This window comes from Lithobates pipiens, unplaced genomic scaffold (assembly GCF_037356315.1).
Source record: "Lithobates pipiens isolate NorthernLeopardFrog02 unplaced genomic scaffold, aLitPip1_a1.2 Scaffold_3, whole genome shotgun sequence".
In the NCBI taxonomy this organism is placed as follows: domain Eukaryota; kingdom Metazoa; phylum Chordata; class Amphibia; order Anura; family Ranidae; genus Lithobates; species Lithobates pipiens.
Genome location: NW_027507790.1, coordinates 61,481,803 through 61,506,169, shown reverse-complemented (window position 1 = coordinate 61,506,169; position 24,367 = coordinate 61,481,803). Strand labels below are relative to the sequence as shown.

The following is a 24,367-nucleotide window of genomic DNA, read 5'->3' as shown; positions in this document are numbered from 1 at the left end:
TACTTGGACTTCTTTTTTTGTATTAAAATAATTACAGTGCCATCATCTGCATACAGAAATAGAAGGGACAATGTGCATTAAACATTGTGTGTTTAGTATCACTTTAACTCTGGACCCTGTATCTTGGTATCTGATCTTTGGGTTTTTCTTTAACCCCAGTGTACCTAGAAGAGTTGATTCTGGAATGCTGATGTTTTACAAGGCAAAGAGTAATCACACCAAATTTTGATTTGGATTTCTCTTCTGTTCATTTACTTTATATTACTGTTTACATTTTGTTATTTGATCTATTTAAATCCAAAATTATGCAATAAACGCATGTGCTAAATAAATATACAATCCAATAGTAAATGTTTAAAAAAGTTGATTAAAACAAAAAATCTATTCTTATAACTTCAGCTATTAAACTCACATTTGTTTCAATAAAAAACAGCATATAACATTTGACCTACAATATCTGCTCGGTCTGCCCTCCAGATGAAGCCAGGGTGGATGGTGGCGTAACGCGTAGAGATAGAGCCTGGCGGTGACTCCTGTTGGATTTTAAATGTTGTATGCTGTTTTTTATTGAAATAAATGTGAATTTAATAGCTGAAGCTGGGTGGATGAGGTTAATTCCATTTAACACCTGGTACTGCACTATTGGTGACCCTTTATATTTTTGCATGTCGGTCTGGATTTGCTGGTGATCATCAGAGGCAACCTTTAAAGGAGAAGTATATGAGGTGCAAAGCGTGTTTGATCCCTCATGACCTTGGTGGGAACCATTAAAGATCAGTGTGGAGCCTTTTTTCTTAATGGGTATTATCATTAGTTGTGAGTGAGTTTAACACATTCAGGGTCTAAGGAGGTGTGAGCAGCCATTTTACCTGGTGAAGGAAGCACTAATCACAGATTGATTTATCTGAGAAGCACTTTTTTCTCACAGTGGAAATTGAAGCACTCTATATAAGAAGATTTGGTGTTCCAATTAACTTTCATACATATTTGATATTGGACTTTTTAATTTTTTTTCAGCACATGCGTTTATTGCACATTAATATTGGATTTATTGACATTTTTTACTTGAGAAGCACTTTTTTTTCCTCAGTGTAATTTGAAACACATTCTATAGAAGATCAGCTTTCAACTCAACTTTCAACATTTATACATACTTTTATACTTTTTATACATTTACTATTGCATTGTATATTCAGCACATGTGTTTATTGGATTTATGTATTTGTCAGATTGCAGCAGCGCTCACTTTTTTTTTTTTTTTTTTTTTAGGTATTCATTCATTGTTTTGTGATAACATCCTGGTGATAGCAGCAGCTAGATTTATTGCACGTGGTTTATGTCACACAAGTTTCTGTGTTTGTTGGTACTTTTATATTCACACAACACAAGATGGCCGCACACACATATCCACATATCCTAATAATAAACTATTAACACTTCTCATTCTTAACCACTTAAGGATCGAGCCTCTTTCTGAGATTTGTTGTACAAGTTGAAAACAGGTAGAAAATTACTTGGAACCCCCAAACATTATAATTTTTTTTCCCCCGAACACCCTAGAGAATAAAATGGCAGTCGTTGCAATACTTTGTCACACGGTGTTTGCTCAGCAGTCTTATAAGTGCACTTTGTTTGGAAAAAATACTTTTTTTAATTAAAAATTAACCACTTTGCGCCTGCGCTATAGACAAGACATCTACAACGCAATTCTCAATTGTCAGGAGGGCATCCCTGGACGTCATCCTGTTTACTTTCCCTCTGCGCTGTGGGCGTGCATCGGCGAAGTTCTGTGTTGGCCGTGTCCCTTGGACACAGCCAATCACAGATCATGCTAAATGGCTAATCACAGTGGCCATTTAACACTTGATCGACATGTCCAATGTAAACATATGAAATCATCTCTCATTGCCGACTCTCCCGCCTCACACAGACAACGTGTGAGGAGGGAGAAGTTTCGTGCTGCATTTATTGAGTTTACAAAAAAAATTAAAATTCAGTGCCCGCAGTACCTGTCATGCCATCTGTTATAAGTGTCGCGTGTCACGTGCCATCAGTCATCAGTGCCATCTGTGTCACGTGCCATTTGTCATCAGTGACACGTATTGGTGCCATCTGTCATCAGTGACACGTATTGGTGCCATTTGTAATCGGTGTCACGTGTCATCAGTGCCACATATTGGTGCTATCTGTCATCAGTGCCATGTGTCCTTGTCCTGGGGCTCCGGGGCCTTCAAAAGTGTAATAGGTAGTCAACAAGTTAGATATGTAATTTCTGCTCCTAGAGCCCCTGATGGTGCTCCCTGCATGTTGGGCCTTTCTATGTGGCCAGGTGGTGAAAAGGTCCCACACATGTGGTGTCGTATTACTTGGGAGGAGTAGCAGAATGTATTTTGGGGTGTCATTTGTGGTATACACATGCCATGTGAGAGAAATAACCTATTACAACGACAATTTTGTAAAAAATATAATAAGTTTGCAAAGAATTGTGGAAAAAAATGACATAAAAAACCTCACCATGCATCTCACTAAATACCTTGGAATGTCTGCTTTCAAAAAAGGGGCCATTTGTGTATTTGTATTTAACTGGATTGTTCGGGTCGCAAGACATGAGATAGGCCATCACTACATCAGGTGTGATAAATTTTTTATGATTTGCACCACAGCTTGTAGACTCTAACTTTCACAAAGACCAAATAATATCCACTAATTTGGGTTATTTTTACCAAAGATATGTAGCAGTATAAATTGTGACCAAAATTTACGAGGAAAAATTTATAATTTGCAAAATTTTATCACAGAAGCAAAGAATACATTTTTTTTCACAATTTTTGGTCTTTTTTCATTTATAGCGCACAAAATAAAAAACCCAGAGGTGATCAAATACCACCAAAAGAAAGCTATTTGTATGAAGAAAAGGACAAAAAAATAATTTGGGTACAGTGTTGCATGACTGAGTAATTGTCATTCAAATTGTGAGAGCACTGAAAGCTGAAAATTGGTCTGGGCAGGAGGGGGGTTTAAGTGCCCAGTAGGCAAATGGTTAAGTCAACAGTAAAGTTAGCCCAATTTTTAATTTTTTTTTTATATTGTGAAAGATAATCTTACGCCGCATAAATTGATACCCAACATGTCACACTTCAAAATTGCCTCTGCTCGTGGAATGGTGACAAACTATTACCCCTAAAAATCTCCATAGGCGACGGTTAAATTATTAATACCAATGTAATGCTGCGCTATCCGAAAGTAACCATATGGTAATCTTACTAAATCTTAATTATTACTGACTACAGTTAAATAGTGGTTGAGATATTCCATTCCTATGTAAAAAATCTAGCGAGCATAATAATGCAATCTTATGCGATTAAAAGTTGCGATCTTAAACAATAAAAAAAAATTGCAATCCTATGTGATGCTCCCAATAACAACCTGTGTAGCATACACTCCTCTATATACACATATTGCATTCATATGAAATAGAGAAATTTGCAAACCTGTGTGATAAATGCGATAATTGCAGCGACAACCTATAATATACATAAATCTTTATAAAAGTGCATCAATATAGAAATAGTGACCTGTGTTTAAAGTGCTCTTATGCCAAACTAATTCATGCATTAATCTGTGTCCATAAAATCGCAACAAGTCCATCCATAACTACTCCATTCTTCTGGTACTCAATTGCATATGATAAAATGGATGATGAAAAAAAAATCAAGTGCTCGTTTCACTCTTGTGCTCACCTTGGAGCACGTGATCTTGCACCTAAGCTCGGTCAAAACACGCTTTAAACCACCTGAGTTTATGGTCAGCATTCAGATCCTTGGATGGTTGCTTGCACCAATATTCATATGGAAAACAGAGGAAACTGTTAAATTTTATTTAAAATGACAATATTCCCTATATTGGGGTACTCGCATTTAATAAAAAAAATAAAAAAATGGGCCTTTTAAGAGCTATGGGTGGAAGTGATGTTTTGACTTCGCTTCTGCCCTGCAATGGTATAGAGACAGACGGGGCCATCTTCCCCCCTCGCTCTTCTCCATACCCAGCCAGCAGAAGGACCCATTTGCTTCTGCTGCTGCCAGCGGCATCGGTAAGTGCCGGTGGGAGGGGGACCCTCTCTTGCTGCCGATAAGTGATCTTGCGGCGAATCCGCTGCGGAGACCAGAGACTATTATCGGAAACCGGACTGCTGGCCGAAGAAGATGGCTATCTTCTGCCATAACAAAGATCTTTCTCTTCAAAGTTAGGATGTATATCGGCGTGCAGTGTTCCGGAAGTGGTTAACATTTTTTCACACCTGCCTAAACTTTTCCACAGTAGTGTATATACACAAATGTGTTGCCTTGCAATTCTATTATAACCTGGGCTATTTTACAATGTAAGGGTTCACATATATAAGGGTCTGTTCACATCTAGGTTTTTTGTTTTCTAGCAGAAAGTTCTGTGATTTTGTACAGGTCAAAAGGTCACCAATGTAAAAAGCAGAAAACGCCTGTAATCTGCCAAGAAAGAAGCTCCTGTACTTTTTTTTTAAGTTTCAGGCAATTGCTTCAGATGACATAATGCTCGGTTGTGAACAGGGGCTATTTTTTTGGGTGTTTTTAGAGCTAAGGCTTAAAGCAGAAAAACGCCCCTATAGGTGTGAACAGAGCCTTAGTATAGAGTATTTTGCCGTAGACCATGAAGCCGTGAGTTATAATAGTTATAACTTTTTTTTTTTCTTCTCCTGTGAAATTTTGTAAGGAAAATATGCAGTCGGAATTTAAAGATGTGTATGTATAATTGTCTACTGTTTTTTTTCCTCCAGCACACTTGCGCCATGTGTGGCCATAATTCCGCCACCTCCTGATATCCAGCCTGTGATTGATAAGCTTGCTCAGTATGTGGCACGGAATGGAATTAAGTTTGAGACTAGTGTCCGAGCAAAGAATGATTCAAGGTTAGTTCTGCTAAGTGTTAAATGCTTCATGCAGAGATGTAAAAATGTTATGGAGAACTAATTTACAAGTGTATTGCTATTGTGTGTTTTTTTTTTTTTTTTTTTTTTTACTTTAAGTTAGCCTTATAGTGGTTGTAAACCGGGAAACCCAAATACAAACAGAACATAAAATCGAATACAGAACAAGAGCACAAACCATTTATGAATAGTATGGCAGGTGAAAGAACAGCCTGTCCTCTTTTTGATCCTCCCTGCTCTATTTTTTAAAAAAAAGCCCAACACCAACACCACCTGCTTTGACAGCCTGTGTAATGAGACACATGCTGAAGACTGTGTGAAGGGGACATGGCAGCTGCTGCTCTGCAGTTCACTGGGATCAGAGCTGGCCAAGTTTACTTTAACTTTCCTTCCCTCTCCTCTGGATCTATCTATGTACAAAGCTCACTGAAATTCTTACATGGCATATTTGCAGCAGAGAGAATGAGCGCAGAGAGCAAAGGACAGGGACAGACACAAAGAGAGACCTTGGAGAATACAGAGGGAAAGAGACTGTATAAGTGGGAGGGAAATGGTGTGATGCTAGGTCTCCACCCCCTCTTTATGAGGTCTACAATTGAATGATGATGCATTTTTGTGAGCTGTTACGTTATAACATTATCTACCCAACTATACAAAAAAAATCAGGAATTTGGGTTTATAACCACTTTAATTGGAAAGTTCTAAGATTGTAGCTGATCTGCAACCCACTTGCCCGGAGGACTTGCTGTGTCCTAATAGTTCTTGTTTAGGAATGTAACTCTTCAAACTTGCCTTTAACGTTTAGTTTTTATGTTTGCTTCAGAGTATGTTTTTTTCACTTTGCTACTGTTTTCCTCTTTGTCTTGATAGGTTTGACTTTCTGCAGCCTTGGCACCAGTATAATCCATACTATGAATTTAAGAAGCAGTTTTTCATGCAAAAAGAAGGAATTCTTCTTTCTCAGGTATTGCTTGTTCTTGTACATATAGTGTGAACTTTTTTCATTAACCTAAAGCAATGTTGATCAACTTGAAAATTATAGACGGCTTTAAGTGCATCCCTTTGAAGTCCAGGGGGTTGCACAGTAGTAACATGAATGTTTTTTTTTTTTTTTTGTTTTTTTCTGTTCTGGATTTTTAGCAGTACGCCACATCATAGATCATGTGGTTTGTACAATGGTGTATTCTGTGTTAAGCGATAATACATCATTGGTAAATTGCGCACCATTCATTTTGAGTGTACCTCAAATGCATCTGCATTACAGCACACTGTAATACACAGTAAGACACTACCCTACATTGTGGTGTGCTGCATTAGAAAATAATATTGCCGGTGTATTTAATGTAGTGCACTCATTGAACACACAGCACACTAGCCATGCAAATGGGACCGTTTTTTTTTTTTTATAGCTGTCCCACTCAGTTTGCCAGATGGGACTGACAGGGCTTTCTATGTTTGCAAACAGTCCTAGCAACACAGGCACATATGCTACTAACAGAATAGCCTGTGTGACCAGAGCTGTTCACGAGGGAACAGGAAGCTACTATACACTGCTTGTCCAAGATAACATTTACAAATGGCTGACAGCAGCTTTTGATGTGCTGACTGCCAAGGGATCCTACTTTTACTGTTCAGGCATTACAATGGTTTGGTGTATCTCGAACCTTCAAAAATCACTGGAGCTGACTAATCGTTTTGGTAGCCCTCTTAAACCAAACTTTGGTCACCACAGTCAGCTATCTGTAATACCTAGATTGGATTCTCAACCTAGAGAAATCCTCCATAAAACCATCAGGGAGATTGGAGTACTTGGGTCTGATCATAGATGCAGCTCGGAAGAGGGTGTTTTTGCCCCAGGCAAAGATCAGTTACATAAGGGAACTGGTTCAGGTGGTCAAAGCAAAGAAGAATCCTTCTATTCGACTTTGTCATAAGATTGTTGGGAAAGATGGTGGCTTTATTCAAGGTCGTTCCTTATGCTCAGTTTCATTTGAGACTGCTGCAAAACAGTACCCTGTCATCTTGGAACAAGAAGATCCAAGCTCTAGACTTCCCAATGCGTTTATCCCCAAAAATGCGTCAAAGCCTCGGTTGATGACCTAGAATCTCCAAAAAGGAAAATCCTTTCTACGAGTTACCTGGAAAGTGGTAACAGATGCCAGCCTTCTGGGCTGGGGAGCAGTCCTAGAAGAAGCGTCTGTCCAGGGAAGATGGACCAAATCAGAAATTACCTTGTCCATCAATATTCTAGAGATTCGGGCAGCTCGTCTGGCCCTGAAAACCTGGACGCTCAGGTTACCGAATTGTCCTGTCCGGCTCCAATCCGACAGTGCCACAGTAGTGGCCTATATCAGTTGCCAAGGGGGCACAAGAAGTCATGCGGCCCATAGAGAGGTGAATCATTTCCTATCTTGGGCAGAAGACAATATTCCTTGCCTATCGACAGTCTTCATTCCAGGAATAGAGAATTGGCAGGCGGACTATTTGAGTCACCAACAGGTTGAATGGTCTCTTCATTCCGACATCATCTTTCTGTCAATATGTCAAAGATGGGGAATTCCGGACCTGGATCTGTTTGTGTCCAGATTCAACAAAAGTATCGACAACTTTGTGTCAAGGACAAAGGATGTGCTGGGATGCGGAACAGATGCCTTGTTTTTTCCGTGGGATCAGTTTTCACTGATCTATGCATTCCCTCCTGTTCTGCTTCTGCGCCTTCTTCGCAGGATCAAGCTGATGACTTCGACAAGCTCTAAGACAACCAAGCTAAAAAAAGCTTGAAATTTGTGTCAGGATGGTGCATAGAAATAGATTAGCGGGCACCTTGTCTATTCACAGCATGTCTTCCTTCCTTTGCCTTTGTGGATCTGCCTTTGTGGATAAGGGGGTATGTGCCGTTCTCCCAACCAGCTGTTGCACAGTATATGCCAAGAATCCACACCCAGTGGTGGAACAGGAAAATAAAATTCTAACACAATGTGGACTTTCTAAACAATCTAGAAAGTTGAAGACAGCAGATATGCATATAAAACTTACGTAGGGCGTTTTGTCTCTGTGTAGAACTGCACAATTAACCATTAAAGATTCTGAAGACCAAGGAACTCTCCAAACAAGCAAGGAGCAATGTTGTTCAGAAGTACAAGTCAGGGTTAGGTTATAAAAAAAAAAATCCAACTCTTTGATCCCTAGGAGCACCATCAAATCTATCATAACCAAATGGAAAGAACATGACACAGCAGCAAACCTGCCAAGAGTCGGACGCACACCAAAACTCGGGGACCGGGCAAGAAGGGCATTAATCAGAGAGGTAGCACAGAGACCTAAGGTAACCCTGGAGCAGAGACTAGGGCATCTGTACATAGGACAACAATAAGCCGTAAGCTCCATAGAGTTGGGCTTTATGGCAGAGTGGCCAGAAGAAAGCCATTACTTTCAGCAAAAAACAAAATGGCACATTTTTGGGTTTGCGAAAAGGCATGTGGGAGACTCCAAAAATGTATGGAGGAAGGTGCTCTGGTCTGATTAGACTAAAATTGAACTTTTTGGCCTTCAAAGAAAACTGTCTGGTGCAAACCCATCACATCACCCAAAGAACACCACCCCCACAGTGAAACATGGTGGTGGCAACATCATGCTGTGGGGATGTTTTTCAGTAGTTGGGACTGGGAAAACTGGTCAGAGTTGAAGGAAAGATGGATGGTGCTAAATACAGGGATAGTCTTGAGCAAAACAATGACCCTAAACACACTGCTAAAGCAACACTTGAGTGGCTTAAGGGGAAACATGTAAATGTGTTGGAATGGCCTAGTCAAAGCCCAGACCTAAATCCAATAGAAAATCAGTGGTCAGACTTAGATTGCTGTTCATAAGTGCGAACCATCCAACTTGAAGAAGCTGGAGCAATTTTTGCAAGGAGGAATGGGCAAAAATCCCAGTGGTAAGATGTGGCAAGCTCATAGAGACTTATCCAAAGTGACTTGGAGCTGTGATAGCTGCAAAAGTATTGACTTTAGGGGGGGTGACTAGTTATGCTCATTGATGTTTTGACTTTTTGTTATTTTGTCCTATTTGTTGTTTGCCTCCCAATTAAAAAAAAAATTAAAAAATCTTAAGTTATGGGCATGTTCTGTAAATTAAATGATGCAAATCCACAAACAATTCATGTTAACCACTTCCCATCCAGGCCAATTCTGACATTTCTCTCCTACATGTAAAATTCATAATTTTTTTTGCTAGAAAATTACATGGAACCCCCAAACATATATGTTTTTTTTTTAGCAAACACCCTAGAGAATACAATGGCGGTTGTTGCAACTTTTTTTTATCTCGCACGGTATTTGTGCAGCAATTTTTCGAACGCGTTTTTTTCAGAAAGTTTCATGCTTAAAAAAAAAAAAAAAGTTAAGTTAGCCCAATTTTTTTGCATAATATGATACGCCGAGTAAATAGATACCCAACATGTCACGCTTCAAAATTGCACGCGCTCGTGGAATGGCGCCAAACTTTGGTATTTAAAAATCCCCATGGGCGACACTTTAAAATATTTTACTGGTTACATGTTTTGCGTTAGAGGAGGTCTAGTGGTAGAATTATTGCTCTCGCTCTAACGTTCGTGGCGATACCTCACTTGTGTGGTTTGCACACCGATCGCTTCTGCGTACGAGCTCACGGGGACAGGGGTGCCTTAATTTTTTTTTTTTTGTTGTTAATTTTACTTTTTATTTTTTTAGTTTGACACTTAGTAATCAATTTTTTTATTTTTATTTTTTTATTCCTATTACAAGGAATGTAAACATCCCTTGTAATGGAAATATGGCACAATCTGACTTATTTACAGTGAGATATGGGGTCAATAAGACCCCATATCTCACCTCTAGGCTGGGAAGCCTAAAATTAAAAAATTAAAAAACGATACTGGCTTCATAGCCAAATCGGCGCCGTTATTTTGAATGCAGTGGCCGGGCGTGACGTCATAACATCGCGCCCGGGCTCCGAACGATCCTAGAGACTCCGGGGACGATCTGGTCCACCGGAAATCTCTATGGAATTTCCTGGGGGCCAGCGGATCCTGTGACCGACTCACCCATGGAAGCGGTGAGTCGGTAGAAGCACCGGAGGGCGGCGGGAGGTGGGGGGACGTCCCCTCCCGCCTCCCGTAAGAACGATCAAGTGGTGGAACATCCGCTATGATCGTTCTTATGGTTCAGGGAATCGCCGGCTGAAAACGCTGATATCTGAATGATTTCTGTGGCCTCAGGCATCATTCAGATATAACCACCGAAAGCCGATGCCGTCCCTGGACGTCCTACCGGCGCAAAGTGGTTAATTCCAGGTTGTGAGGCAATAAAACACAAAAAATGCCAAGGGGGGTGAATACTTTTGCAAACCAGTGTGTGTGTGTGTGTGTGTGTGTATTCTCTCTCATATTTTTTACCAAAGACCATAGAGAATAAAATGGTGCTTGTTGCAATATTTTATGTAACATTGTATTTGCGCAGCGGTCTTTCAAATGCAATTTTTTATTTTTTTGGAAAAAATACACTTACACAAATGAATACACAATGAATTTAAGAAAAAAAACTAAACCGTAAATAATTTTTAACAATTTTTCTGTATAATGAGCTGCAGGCATTTCCCGATTCTTTGGTTCTTTTTGTTGGAATCCACAAGGAAGACTGGAATCTATGTGCTAGTAGGCTATGCACTTAATAATAAAAAAAATGTAAAAAAAAATTTTGAAGTCTAATTCAGCCTTTCTTCTACACTAATGAAAGCCCATTTTTTTTGGACTTGTCATAAAATCAACTACTTCTTCATTGAGCAACACAGGTCCCACCCCTCCGTGTCTATGCTCCTTCTCTTGCTACTGCTTTTCTACTGAACTGAGGCATGATGGGAGTAGGAGTTATACCAGACTGGTCACTGGTTTATGGTTTTGTCATTACAAGAAATAGATTTTCAATAATTAAAAAAATCGATTTTACAATGAATATACTTTTTTTTTTTTTTTTTCACTTGCTCTTTGGCTGACATCAAGGCTCAGTTTTAGTTTTGACCTACGTGTGAAAGTCGGATTTCTTTTAGTTTGGGGTTTTTTGAAATTAGCAGTCACTGTACAGTTCTGTATGATGGATGAAAATTGCCATTATTTGAGCTTGTGTGAAATCAGCAAATTTCACTTGTACGTTGGCTATGCTTGAAGTCATTTTGTACAACAGCTCATTTAGTTTAGTTTTAATAGTTTGTTTATTTAAATTGAAATAGAAAAATCTTTCTTGGTCCACCTCATTCTTTACTTGTACGTACTTCTGTGGGTGTGCATTTAGTCAATAATATATTTTGGTGAAGTGAATTTCATAGTCTGTTTTAGAACAATTTAGAGACTGTTACAAGTGTAACCACTCAACACAGTGTTATAGAAAATACATTTTTATATTAAAATAGTAATTCCAGTCAAACGGCTTACTGTAGTGTATTTCATGGTAGTCAGTACTATTTTTGTCTAAGCTATTTGCTCAGTGTAATGGAATAAATTTTGTTTTTCCCAGTCTGTTGAAACAAATTGTAGTGTTGAGTAGCAGTCAGGATTTTTTTTATTTAGAGTGTAAACTGGTAAAAGTTGGCTGTTTTGTGTGACAAAACTGACATCCTTAGGCCCTTTTCACATTAGCAGACCAGTGGGGGGGGGGTATACCTGTCAGTCTTTCTGGCGAACCCGATTGGACCCTCCAATCTCCTCTGTGGAGTGGTGGATGTCAATGGACATGTGTCTGCTGACACCTGCCAACATCTGATCCTATCTGCTAAAAACAGTATAGTGTATCAAATCGGATGGCAGTTGGGTGTATACGGGTGGGTGGTCCATTTACATCCAACCGCCCATAGTGGAGAGTGGGCTGTGTCTGCTCTGCATTTATGGAGCAGAAACTGACCAGCCATCTACCTGCTCAGTGAGGCTCAGTGGACAGATTCCCCACTGAGCAGGAAGATTCCAATGGAGTGAGCCTTATGTGCAAGGGTCCTTAGATTGTATTTCATTATAACATCACTTGGCACCTGGACTCATTTTTAAAGGGTTTAGAGCAGCACCTGTCAAATAATCCTAATCTACCAAAGTCTAGCCAAGCAGCTAGCCATATATGGGTAAATATAAGCAAAATATATATAGATATAGATAGATATAGATAGATATAGATAGATATAGATAGATATAGATAGATATAGATAGATATAGATAGATATAGATAGATATAGATAGATATAGATAGATATAGATATATATCTATATATATATATATATATATCTCGCACGCAGTGAAGATATGATTTTAATGTAATTATTGTATTAATATGTGCTCCCTTTAGCTAGCGAAATTGTAGACCTAACAAACTAAGGGAACTGTTATGTTTCTGTCAAAACAATCTGCATTTATAACGTTTTGTTTAAAAAAGCTGTAAATCTTTCAATTAACCTATGGCTTTTATTTATGCCTTTTGTCATTTAAAACCATTCAAGTACTGCAAGCACATCAAAGATCTATAGAAGACACCTGCCTGTACTTGATGGCATTGCCTTACTGAGTGCAAGGCACTGAAGTAAAATATACAGTGCCTTGCGAAAGTATTCGGCCCCCTTGAACTTTTCAACCTTTTGCCACATTTCAGGCTTCAAACATAAAGATCTAACATTTTAATTTTTTGTGAAGAATCACCAACAAGTGGGACACAATTGTGAAGTGGAACAAAATCTATTGGATAATTTAAACTTTTAGCAAATAAAAAACTGAAAAGCGGTGCGTGAAAAATTATTCGGCCCCTTTATTTTCAGTGCAGCAAACTCACTCCAGAAGTTCAGCGAGGATCTCTGAATGATCCAATGTTGTCCTAAATGACTGACGGTGATAAATAGAATCCACCTGTGTGTAATCAAGTCTCTGTATAAATGCACCTGCTCTGTGATAGTCTCAGGGTTCTGTTGAATGCGCAGAGAGCATCATAAAGACCAAGGAACACACCAGGCAGGTCCGTAATACTGTTGTGGAGAAGTTTAAAGCCGGATTTGGATACAAAAAGATTTCCCAAGCTTTAAACATCCCAAGGAGCACTGTGCAAGCGATCATTTTGAAATGGAAGGAGTATCAGACCACTGCAAATCTACCAAGACTTGGCCGTCCCTCTAAACTTTCAGCTCAGACAAGGAGAAGACTGATCAGAGATGCAGCCAAGAGGCCCATGATCACTCTGGATGAACTGCAGAGAACTACAGCTGAGGTGGGAGAGTCTGTCCATAGGACAACAATCAGTCATACACTGCACAAATCTGGCCTTTATGGAAGAGTGGCAAGAAGAAAGCCATTTCTCAAAGATATCCCTAAAAAAGTCTCGTCTAAAGTTTGCCACAAGCCACCTGGGAGACACACCAAACATGTGGAAGAAGGTGCTCTGGTCAGATGAAACCAAAATCGAACTTTTTGCCCACAATGCAAAACGATATGTTTGACGTAAAAGCAACACAGCTCATCACCCTCAACACACCATCCCCACTGTCAAACATGGTGGTGGCAGCATCATGGTTTGGGCCTGCTTTTCTTCAGCAGGGACAGGGAAGATGGTTAAAATTGAGGGGAAGATGGATGCAGCCAAATACAGGACCGTTCTGGATGAAAACCCGTTGGAGTCTGCAAAAGACCTGAAACTGGGACAGAGATTTATCTTCCAACAAGACGATGATCCCAAACATACAGCAAAATCTACAAAGGAATGGTTCACAAATAAACGTATCCAGGTGTTAGAATGGCCAAGTCAAAATCCAGACCTGAATCCAATCGAGAATCTGTGGAGCTGAAAACTGCTGTTCACAAACGCTCTCCATCCAACCTTACTGAGCTTGAGCTGTTTTGCAAGGAAGAATGGGAAAGAATTTCAGTCTCTCGATGTGCAAAACTGATTGAGACATACCCCAAGCGACTTGCAGCTGTAATCGCAGCAAAAGGTGGCTCTACAAAGTATTAATGCAAGGGGGCCGAATAATTTTGCACGCCCCACTTTTCATTTTTTTATTAGTTAAAAAAGTTTTAAAAAATCCAATAGATTTCGTTCCACTTCACAATTGTGTCCCACTTGTTGGTGATTCTTCACAAAAAATAAAAATTTTATATCTGTTTGAAGCCTGAAATGTGGCAAAAGGTTGAAAAGTTCAAGGGGGCCGAATACTTTCGCAAGGCACTGTGTGTGTGTGTGTGTATATATATATATAATATAATGTGTGTGTGTGTGTGTGTGTGTGTGTATATGTATATGTATGTATATATATATATATATATATATATATAATATGTATGTGTATATATGTATATTAGTTTATGTGTGGGAGTTTCCAGTTTTCTAGCAAAAATAGTTTTTTTTACATGTACGAGAGGAATGTCTGAATTGGCCATGCCTGTAAATCGTTAAATGTGTATGCAGTGAGCCTCTCCCTGCTGGCACTCACTCTGACAGCTGCCTAGTTGGTAAAATGCTGTTTTACCGTGCAGGCTAGTGTGAACATAGCCTAAAAAGTTCCATTTAGGTTGCTACTTGGTTATGAAATGTTTCAATGCAACAGTTGGTATGCCATTTCCTGGTATGGTCAAACACTAGGTGTCAGTTTTTTCGCCTCACACCCAAGTCATGCAGTGCATGCATTCCTTTTCCACATTTTTCATACTGCCTATGATTGTTTTATAAATGATATAGAGATGCACGGCTTCCTTTAAAATGGTTGTAAACCAATTACAACCAATTACAACCACTTTAACCTACAGGGAAGCCTAGATTAAGGCTTACCTGTAGGCGCAAGAAATATCTCCCAAACGTAAAAGGTTTAGGAGATATTTGCAGAAATAGAATGCGCCGTAGACATCGGGTGCAGGCGCATTGATGTGCTGTTTCTTACGGCGATCATGCCTGTTAGTGGTGGCACCACTGCTCCGGTCAGTCACATTGCCGGAGCAGTGATACCCAGAAGACGCGCTGAGTCAACATGTCGGCAATGGAGGAGGTGAAAGAGGGTCGCTTTGGGGGCTTCGATCTCAGGTATGTAATTCATAATGAGCTAGTATGCTGTGCATACTAGCTCATTATGCCTTTGTCCTGCAGAGTGGTGTGTGTGTGTTTTTTTTTTTTTTTTTTTTTTTGACAGGGTTTTACATCCTCTTTAACTTGCAATTATTTATTACTGAGAAAGGGACAATAAACTTTTAGCCATGCTGAAGTTGATTTGTTATATTGGATTCATAAATTGTTAGTGTGAAGCTATCTCTCCCCTCCCCCAGTAGTTCTTCTAAAGCCCAGTTTGTGCCAGAAATTGTATCTCTCATATTCCTTGCACATTTTAACCTTTAAATTTAGCTGTAAGAAAATGTATTCATCCCTTCTTATAGTCGACAGTGAAGTTAAATATTTAATTCCATGCTGCTCTGCCATGGTTTGTGTTGCGAAAATTGAATTGAGGATGAAGACCTAGATTTTGTTGTGGTAATTTTTTAAATTGTGCTAAAATCTTTTAAAACTTCAATTCCTAAACTGAGCTTGTTTTTGTCTCTGCTGTGGCCATAGCATGGGGGGGAGGGGGGAATAATGTGGGTACTGTCACCTAACTTTTTCATGCGGGTGGGCCGCCAGAGCCTCTAATAGGCTGTCTTTGTTACTAGCCAGTTAGTACGCCTAGAGCAGTGATGGCGAACCTTGGCACCCCAGATGTTTTGGAACTACATTTCCCATGATTCTCATGCACTCTGCAGTGTAGTTGAGCATCATGGGAAATGTAGTTCCAAAACATCTGGGGTGCCAAGGTTCGCCATCACTGGCCTAGAGTAAGGAAAGATGTTTCGGCACAAAAATGGTGTTCTTTTATTGAAGACACGTACAACGCTGTTAACAGCCGACGCTTTACCACTTTCTCTTAGTATGTCTACCTTGACTTTGCACAGAGTTTGTGCTTGAAAGCTGGAGAACCTGTCACTGCATTGTGGAGAATCACCCCTACTGCATGTGCTAGATATCTCACTTCCGTACAGAGAAAGGTAATGGAATGTCATACTCCTTGTTTACATATTTTAAAATCTGTATTCAACCCAAACTGAAAATGTTAGGGTAGTTGAGAGTGGACTCACCTGCTGCTGTATTGCTGTATACTAAACTTGATGGAATTGTATTCATATTCTGAGGTATGCTTTTAATACCCTAGCTTCTATATGCACGTATGGATCCATTTACCAATGTTTTTATTAGGGGTGCACTGAATGGAAATTTTGGTGCAGAAACCCAAAATGAAGGATACACTAGGCCGAAAACCGATACGGAAAATGAGTGTTTTTTTTTTTTTTTATATATATATTTTTTTTATAATAAAAAATGAATAAAATGTATTTGATATATAAAATTCTCATATTCGTTTTTCATATTTGACTTTTTAATTATGAATTTTAATGAATAAAAAATAGCAGTCCAATAGCACAGTCCAATACCAATTCATTTACTATAGAAAATGAATTGGACTGTGCTACTGATTTCTAAAATCCATTTCAGTAAAAGTGGCAGATTTCGCTTTAAGAACAAAAGTTGTTCAGCTTTCTCACAGGAGAGACGGTTCCTCTTCTCATCAAGAATGAGATGCTAGACTGAGTAGTCTCTCGCTCTCTGTACTGGTGCCGATAAATATCTGCGTGCAAGCAAAGGAAAATGTTGTTTGTTGATGCGCCAGTACTCAAGGGGATTGTCGCTTCTGGCGATAGGCTGTTCAGCTAAATAAATCTCCAGCTGTTGGGTAGCTGCAGTTGTTGTGGCACTGCTATGCACCGGGGGGGAATTCATGTAAAATTTTTCTTCAAACATCATATTTTGAGGGAGTGTGTTCCTCTTCACTTGTATGCAACCGTTTCTCTGGTATACTTTCCTCTGTGCTACACCTTGAAACTCCTTCACCAGATGCTTCAATTGCTCCATTTCCTGTATCATTTCCTGTGGACGCTGCTTTTTCTCCACATTAAAATAATGCTCTTTAAATCGAGGCTGTAGAACTGTTGCAACGCTGTACAGAGGGTTAGATTCTTAAAACCGGTTGTTCGCCTCCAGTAGAGTGGTTTTAGCCGTTTTTACGCATTGGTCTGTTAATACCTCCTTCCTAGCAGACGCTTCAGTGCAGCAATCAAGGGAATAACTTCAGCAATGGAAGCGTTAGCTGATCTTATTTATTTTGTTAACTGTTCAAATGGTGATAGAAGAGACCAACGTTTTTCAACTAACATCCACTGATGTGCGCTCAGTGTTGCCGGAAGCTCCTAATCTGCATTGTATGCAGCTAAAACGCTTTTGTTCAAAAAGACTTTGCAGCATATAATAGGTGCTGTTTCGAATGGCTACATCTTGCTGCAGTTGTTTCGGTGGCATTCCAAACTTTATCTGCAAAGCTTGTAATCTGGAATAAGCAAGCGGAGAATGCTTAGTCACCCACAAATTTTCTTCCTCTTGATACAATATCGGATATGGTGCGCTGACTCGGCAAACCCTCATTCACAGCCAATTGCAGCGTGTTTGCCATACACGATATGCTTTTAAGTTCACTGTCCTCCATTGCCTTTGCCATGTTCCGTGCATTATCTCGGACAATCAAATGCACTTTAGACTTCTCAATGTGTCAAGTATCAAGCATGGTTTTTAAAGTGTCAGATATTGCTGCTGCACTATGTGATCCAACAAACTCACGTGCGTTAAGTAGGATGTTTTTTGCATTTGCAATTTGGCATCTATCCACTGCACTGTCAGGCTAAGCATGCTCATTGGAAGGACGTCTGAACTCCAAATGTCGGTAGTAAAACAGATTGCTATGATGTCAGTAGTCATGAGCTCATGAACGTGTTTTCTAACACTGCAAAACAATTCAGGTAGACAGGTATCTGCAAAGTAGCGTCTGCTTGGTAGTGTGTAACGCGGCTCAATATGTTGCCTGAGCCTACGGCATCCAATGTCCTCCACAACAAAGAATGACTGGTTGGCTAATGCAATAAATTCCTTAATTTTATCTGTAATGCCGCGAGCTTTGGGACTGTCTTTTCAAAAACATTTTTTAACCTTTTCAAAGACTGTGGCCACAGATGGTGTTGAGCCTGAGGCACTTTTTGGAAGTGATACTTTCTTGTATTCCGTATGCTGAACTGGATGACGTGTTTTCAGGTGGTGTATCAAACCTGTTGAAAAATGCCTTGGCACTGTACCCCCTCTTGATATTTCTGCTGAGCAAAGACTGCAGATTGCAAATTTGTGGTCTTTATCAGAAACTTTAAAATATTTCCAACACTGCAGACATGGTCCACCTTTGCTGGTAGCGCAGAAGAATACCATAGAATGATCTAGTAGTGGGAGTGAAATTTTTATTTTTTTTTAAACTGTGCAGCTCTTTCCATGCAAGGTAGTCATGTCTGCACTGCAGTACATCTAACTTGTACCAAAGAATATATTGAATTGATTTGTTTGCATGCTATTTGAGCTAATTTTCAGTAGTATATTGCATAGTGCCTACTGTCATGTTTAAAAATGCATGCGCTTGTCAGTGTACTATAACATACTAACTGAATGCTATCCCTTTCTTTCTAATAGCAGTTCAAATATGCATTACTGATGTGAATGTACATTGTATATAGAAAGCGCTGCGTAAATTGATGGCGTTATATAAGTACCTTTTTAAAAATAATAATCTTACCTGTTTAGTAGTAGAACTACTAGTAGAACCAAGTATAATACTACATAAAACTGAATCTCTCTATTTCTAAATAGCAAAGTTTATATATAAAGTGCTAGATGGAGTAGTAATAGTAGCCATCCAGGAGGGATGTTGCCCAGTCTTCTTTGCAGCCGTGTCCCGAGTCACAACACGTCTCAAGTCTGGACCACGAGGAACATCCACAGGAAAAGTGCTCCCAACTCCAGCAAACTTCAGCATCTCCACCGCAGGGAACGTGCTCATGAGTCCAGCGGCTTAACCATGAGGAATGTGCATGACATTGCACATCGGTGCATGCACCGCTACTGCACATGCGCAATTTTCAGCAAATTATTTCTTTTGCCAATGTGTAAAAAAAAAAAAAAAACACACCATTTTCGGGCGATATGTTTCGGCAGCTGAAATTTTGGTGCATCCCTAGGTTTTTTTTTTTTTTTTTTTTTACAAGATTCACACAAATTTCACACAAATTTCACTCGGGATTAACACATTTTCCATTGAAATTCAAAAATGTGAATGTTGAATAAAAATTGTATAAATCTTGTGAGAACAATTGGTAAAGAACAAGCGGGACTTTAAAGGTACCAAAATAATACACAAATAATACACAAATAGATTTATAAAAATATAAATATAAATTTTATTAGACATACGTTTCTTTAAAATGATATCAAATGTTCACAAAGCATAACATTCATATAACGTGCAACCAGTTCTTACTCGACATGTTTCGCTCATAAGAGTTCCTCGGGAGATTTTAAAAGTGTTGCATGAAGTTAAATACTACAAAAGAAACGGACAATGAAAAATTGTACTTGAAGATTATTGTGACAATAGTGTCAAAAAGATAACACAACAAATCATAAATCATGATTTTATACACTTCACAAAAAAATTATGAGCAGAGAATGCATGCCTACCAGATGCTTTTGTTCGCAATGATACTTGAATTAATGGGAAAATTCTGATTCCTAGACTGGAGCCTTAGTTAAAGGGGCATATACAGTGCCTTGCAAAAGTATTCACCCCTCTTGGCTTTTTACCCATTTCGTTACATTACAGCTTAGTTCAATGTTCTTTTAATCTGAATTATATGTGATGGATCAGAGCACAGTAGTCTAAGTTGGTGAAGTAAATTATAAAAATATATACATAAAACTATTTTTCAGAAATAAAAAACTGATAATTGGCATGTGCGTATATATTCACCCACTTTGTTATGAAGCCCATAAAAAGCTTTGGTGCAACCAATTACCTTCAGAAGTCACATGAAATGATGTCCACCTGTGTGCAATCTAAGTGTCACGTGATCTGTCATTGCATATACACACACCTTTTTGAAAGGCCTCAGAGGCTGCAACACTTAAGCAAGGGGCACCACTAACCAAACACTGCCATGAAGACCAAGGAACTCTCCTAACAAGGGACAATTTTTTTTTTACATATAAGTCTTTGATAACCCCTAGGAGCACCATCAAATCTATCATAACCAAATGGAAAGAACATGGCACAACAGCAAACCTGCCATGAGACGGCCGCACACCAAAACTCATGGACCGGGCAAGGAGCGCATTAATCGGAGAGGCAGCACAGTGACCTAAGGTAACCCTGGAGGAGCTGCAGAGCAGAGACTGGAGCATCTGTGCATAGGACGACAATAAGCCGTACGCTCCATAGAGTTGGGCTTTATGGCAGAGTGGCCAGAAAAAAGCCATTACTTTCAGCAAAAAACAAAATGGCATATTTTGAGTTTGCGTAAAAGACTCCCAAAATGTATGGAAGAAGGTGCTCTGTTTGCTTCACAATAAAAAATCTAAATCAAAACATCTTCAAAGTTCTGGGCATGTTCTGTAAATTAGATGATGCAAATCCATAAACAATCCATGTTAATTCCAGGTTGTAAGGCAACAAAACACGAAAAATGCCAAGGGGGTGAATACTTTTGCAAGGCACTGTATGCAACCATAGGGAAAGGATAAAGATTCTGAAATGTATAAAATCCACATGTTTATTAGCTACATTTACAGTATCTCACAAAAGTGAGTATACCCCTCACATTTTTGAAAATATTTTATTATCTTTTCATGTGACAACACTGCGGAAATGATACTGTAAGGTGCACCCCTCCTTGATTAGCTCATCTACTTTGCTACAATGTAAAGTAGTGAGTGTACAGCTTGTATAACAGTGTAAATTTGCTTTCCCCTCAAAATAACTCAACGCACAGCAATTAATGTCTAAACCGCTGGCAACAAAAGTGAGTATACCCCTAAGTGAAAATGTCCAATTGGGCCCAAAGTGTCAATATTTTGTGTGGCCACCATTTTTTATTTTCCAGCACTGCCTTAATCCTCTTGGCCATGGAGTTCACCAGAGCTTCACAGGTTGCCACCGCAGTCCTCTTCCACTCCTCCATGACAACATCCTGGAGCTGGTGGATATTAGAGACCTTGCACTCCTCCACCTTCTGTTTTAACCTTCCATGAAATTCTTGGCCAGTCCATCACCTTTACCCTCAGTTTCTTGAGCAATGCAGTGGTTGTCTTGGAGGTGTGTTCGAGATTGAAATGCGGCCCTGTCTCCGAAGGGAGGGGATCATTCTCCGGTACGATATGTCACAGTACATGTTGGCATTCGTGGTTCCCTCATAAAACTGTAGCTCCCCAGTGCCAGCAGCACTTATGCAGCCCCAGACCATGACACTCCCACCACCATGCTTGACTGTAGGCAAGACAAGTATGTCTTTGTACTCCTCACCTGGTTGCCGCCACACATGTTTGACACCATCTGAACCAAATAAGTTTATCTTATCTCACTAGACCACAGGACATGGTTCCAGTAATCCATGTCCCTAGTCTGCTTGTCTTCACCAAACTGCTGGCTTTCTTGTGCATCATCTTTAGAAGAGGCTGCCTTCTGGGAAGACAGCCATGCAGACCAATTTGATGCAGCGTATGGTCGAAGCACTGACAGGCTGTCTCCCCCAGGTGGCTTGTGGCAAACTTTAGACGAGACTTTTTTTAGGGATATCTTTGAGAAATGGCTTTCTTCTTGCCACTCTTCCATAAAGGCCAGATTTGTGCAGTGTACGACTGATTGTTGTCCTATGGACAGACTCTCCCACCTCAGCTGTAGTTCTCTGCAGTTCATCCAGAGTGATCATGGGCCTCTTGGCTGCATCTCTGATAAGTCTTCTCCTTGTCTGAGCTGAAAGTTTAGAGGGACGGCCAGGTCTTGGTAGATTTGCAGTGGTCTGATACTCCTTCCATTTCAAAATGATCGCTTGCACAGTGCTCCTTGGGATGTTTAAAGCTTGGGAAATCTTTTTGTATCCAAATCCGGCTTTAAACTTCTCCACAACAGTATTGCGGACCTGTCTGGTGTGTTCCTTGGTTTTCATGATGCTATCTGCGCTTTCAACAGAACCCTGAGACTATCACAGAGCAGGTGCATTTATACAGAGACTTGATTACACACAGGTGGATTCTATTTATCACAATCAGTCATTTAGGACAACATTGGATCATTCGGAGATCCTCGCTGAACTTCTGGAGTGAGTTTGCTGCACTGAAAGTAAAGGGGCCGAATAATTTTGCACGCACCACTTTTCAGTTTATTTGCTAAAAAAAGTTTAAATTATCCAATAGATTTCGTTCCACTTCACAATTGTGTCCCACTTGTTGGTGATTCTTCACAAAAAATGTAAATTTTATATTTTTGTTTGAAGCCTGAAATGTGGCAAAAGGTTGAAAAGTTCAAGGGGGCCGAATACTTTCGCAAGGCACTGTATATATTTTTTCCTTTGTTTCTTTCTGTAGTTATGTAATACAGCTAAATTGCAGCTTCCAATAGGTTCTCATAGAGACCAAAAAAACCTTTTCATATAAAGTTATTCAATATACTGGTGTAGCACCGTTTCTTTTCCAATTTTATGCCACTTCAGAGGAATAGGTGGAAATAGATCATCTGTGGCTGAAGAAAATGTGACCTCCTTTCCTGCAAACTCAGGCAAATATTGATCAGTGAAACTCGAGCCCCCCTCCCCAAACGGAATACAGCCAGTGAACATGTTGCAGCAACGGGGTAATTACATGTGCCAAAAGTTCAAGAAAGAGGTCTTGCTATGAAGAGACAAACTCTTTCACAAAAATTCCCTGTCAGTGCATGGTGGTGATCTGCCACGTTTTTAAGCTCTCCCTGTCCCGCCTGTGTCTGACCTCATCGGTGGGATGCGTTGACAGTGCTATTGCGTGTGTCTGGAACTCTGGCGGCGGATGTGACCACAAACGCTTATGTGCGTGGTCACAATTCACCATTTTGGAAAGTCCATGATTGCCAAACAGGCAGAGGGGACGGGCGGACAAATATACAATCTGCCCTTCAGCGTAACAGGCACAGGGCTCTACATATGTGACATGGAGGACAGAGAACTGGCTCCTAGTCATAAGGCTGTTGTAGAGGAAGTGGACATGCTCCTATTGGCGCTTACGGACCCGAGCAAAACATAAGTGATTGGTTTAACAGTGATGTAGCAAGTGCCCAGAGCATCCATATGGTTACCTATCCCCCAACCAATGTATGAAATGTGTATAGAAATGTTTATAGACACCTTTTTTGTTTTTATGGTTGGGGCTTCACATCGACCGTATGCAAATATGCAGCCCCACCGGGCTGGGCTTTTTTCTGTTTAGCCGCATATTTGCGCATCTCCTATGCTAGGAGCACATAGACCAGAGTTTCACAGAGCGCCCTGGGTCCCGTTCTTAGGATTGAGACCTAGAACTCCTGATTATGGGTCACCGGATTGCTGTGATAACCTATGATCAGTCACTGTGAAGCCCGCCCCGGTGTCTTCTTTCCCTGTGCAGAGAGAGAAAAAAGTGTGTTAAAAATAATTAAAACAATAAATACATGGATCAAGGCTTGATCTAGGACAGTGCCAGGATTAGTTTTTTGGGTCATGGTCAGTATTTGTATTTGTATTTTTACAGGATTTTTTTTTTTTTGTCGTGTTAAGTGGGATAAAATAAAAAGCAAAATGCACACTATTGTGCATACACATATATGTGGTATCGCTGCGATCGTTAAGAGCAGGAGCTTTGTAATTGTAATTTGGGTTGTTCTTTGGTAGAAGGTTATGGTAGTAGCAAGAAATATTCAGCTACATTTAAAAATATTAATGTATTTTTTTTTTTTTTTTGGACCAGTTTTACTTTGATAATGGAACAAGTCAGGAGATATGTTACCATTTGCTTACATAAGAGAGCCCAATTTTTCCTGAAAAAAACGAGGTATAACCCACCTGGATGCACAAAGTAGTTGTGATATGTACGGTTTTACTAACCTACAGTGGGGCAAAAAAGTATTTAGTCAGCCACCAATTGTGCAAGTTCTCCCACTTAAAAAGATGAGGCCTGTAATTGTTATCATAGGTATAACTATGAGAGACAAAATGTGGAAACAAATCCAGACAATCGCATTGTCTGATTTTTGAAAGAATTTATTTGCAAATTATGTTGGAAAATAAGTATTTTGTCTATCAAAAGTTCATCTCAATACTTTGTTATATATCCTTTGTTGGCAATAACAGAGATCAAACGTTTTCTGTAAGTCTTCACAAGGTTGTCACACACACTTGCTGGTATGTT

At 39.7% G+C, this 24,367-nt stretch overlaps 1 protein-coding gene across 4 annotated transcripts in view; it reads left to right on the top strand.

Moving 5' to 3' along the window:
• The window catches only part of SFSWAP (splicing factor SWAP), a 222,696-nt gene that overhangs the window by 57,784 nt on the left and 140,545 nt on the right, over positions 1-24,367 (top strand). For all 4 annotated transcript variants that reach the window (XM_077461776.1, XM_077461775.1, XM_077461774.1 and 1 more), the window contains 2 exons: positions 4,811-4,942; positions 5,831-5,924. In XM_077461776.1, the coding sequence (XP_077317902.1) occupies positions 4,811-4,942; positions 5,831-5,924 (226 nt within the window). The remainder of the gene's footprint in view (positions 1-4,810; positions 4,943-5,830; positions 5,925-24,367) is intronic.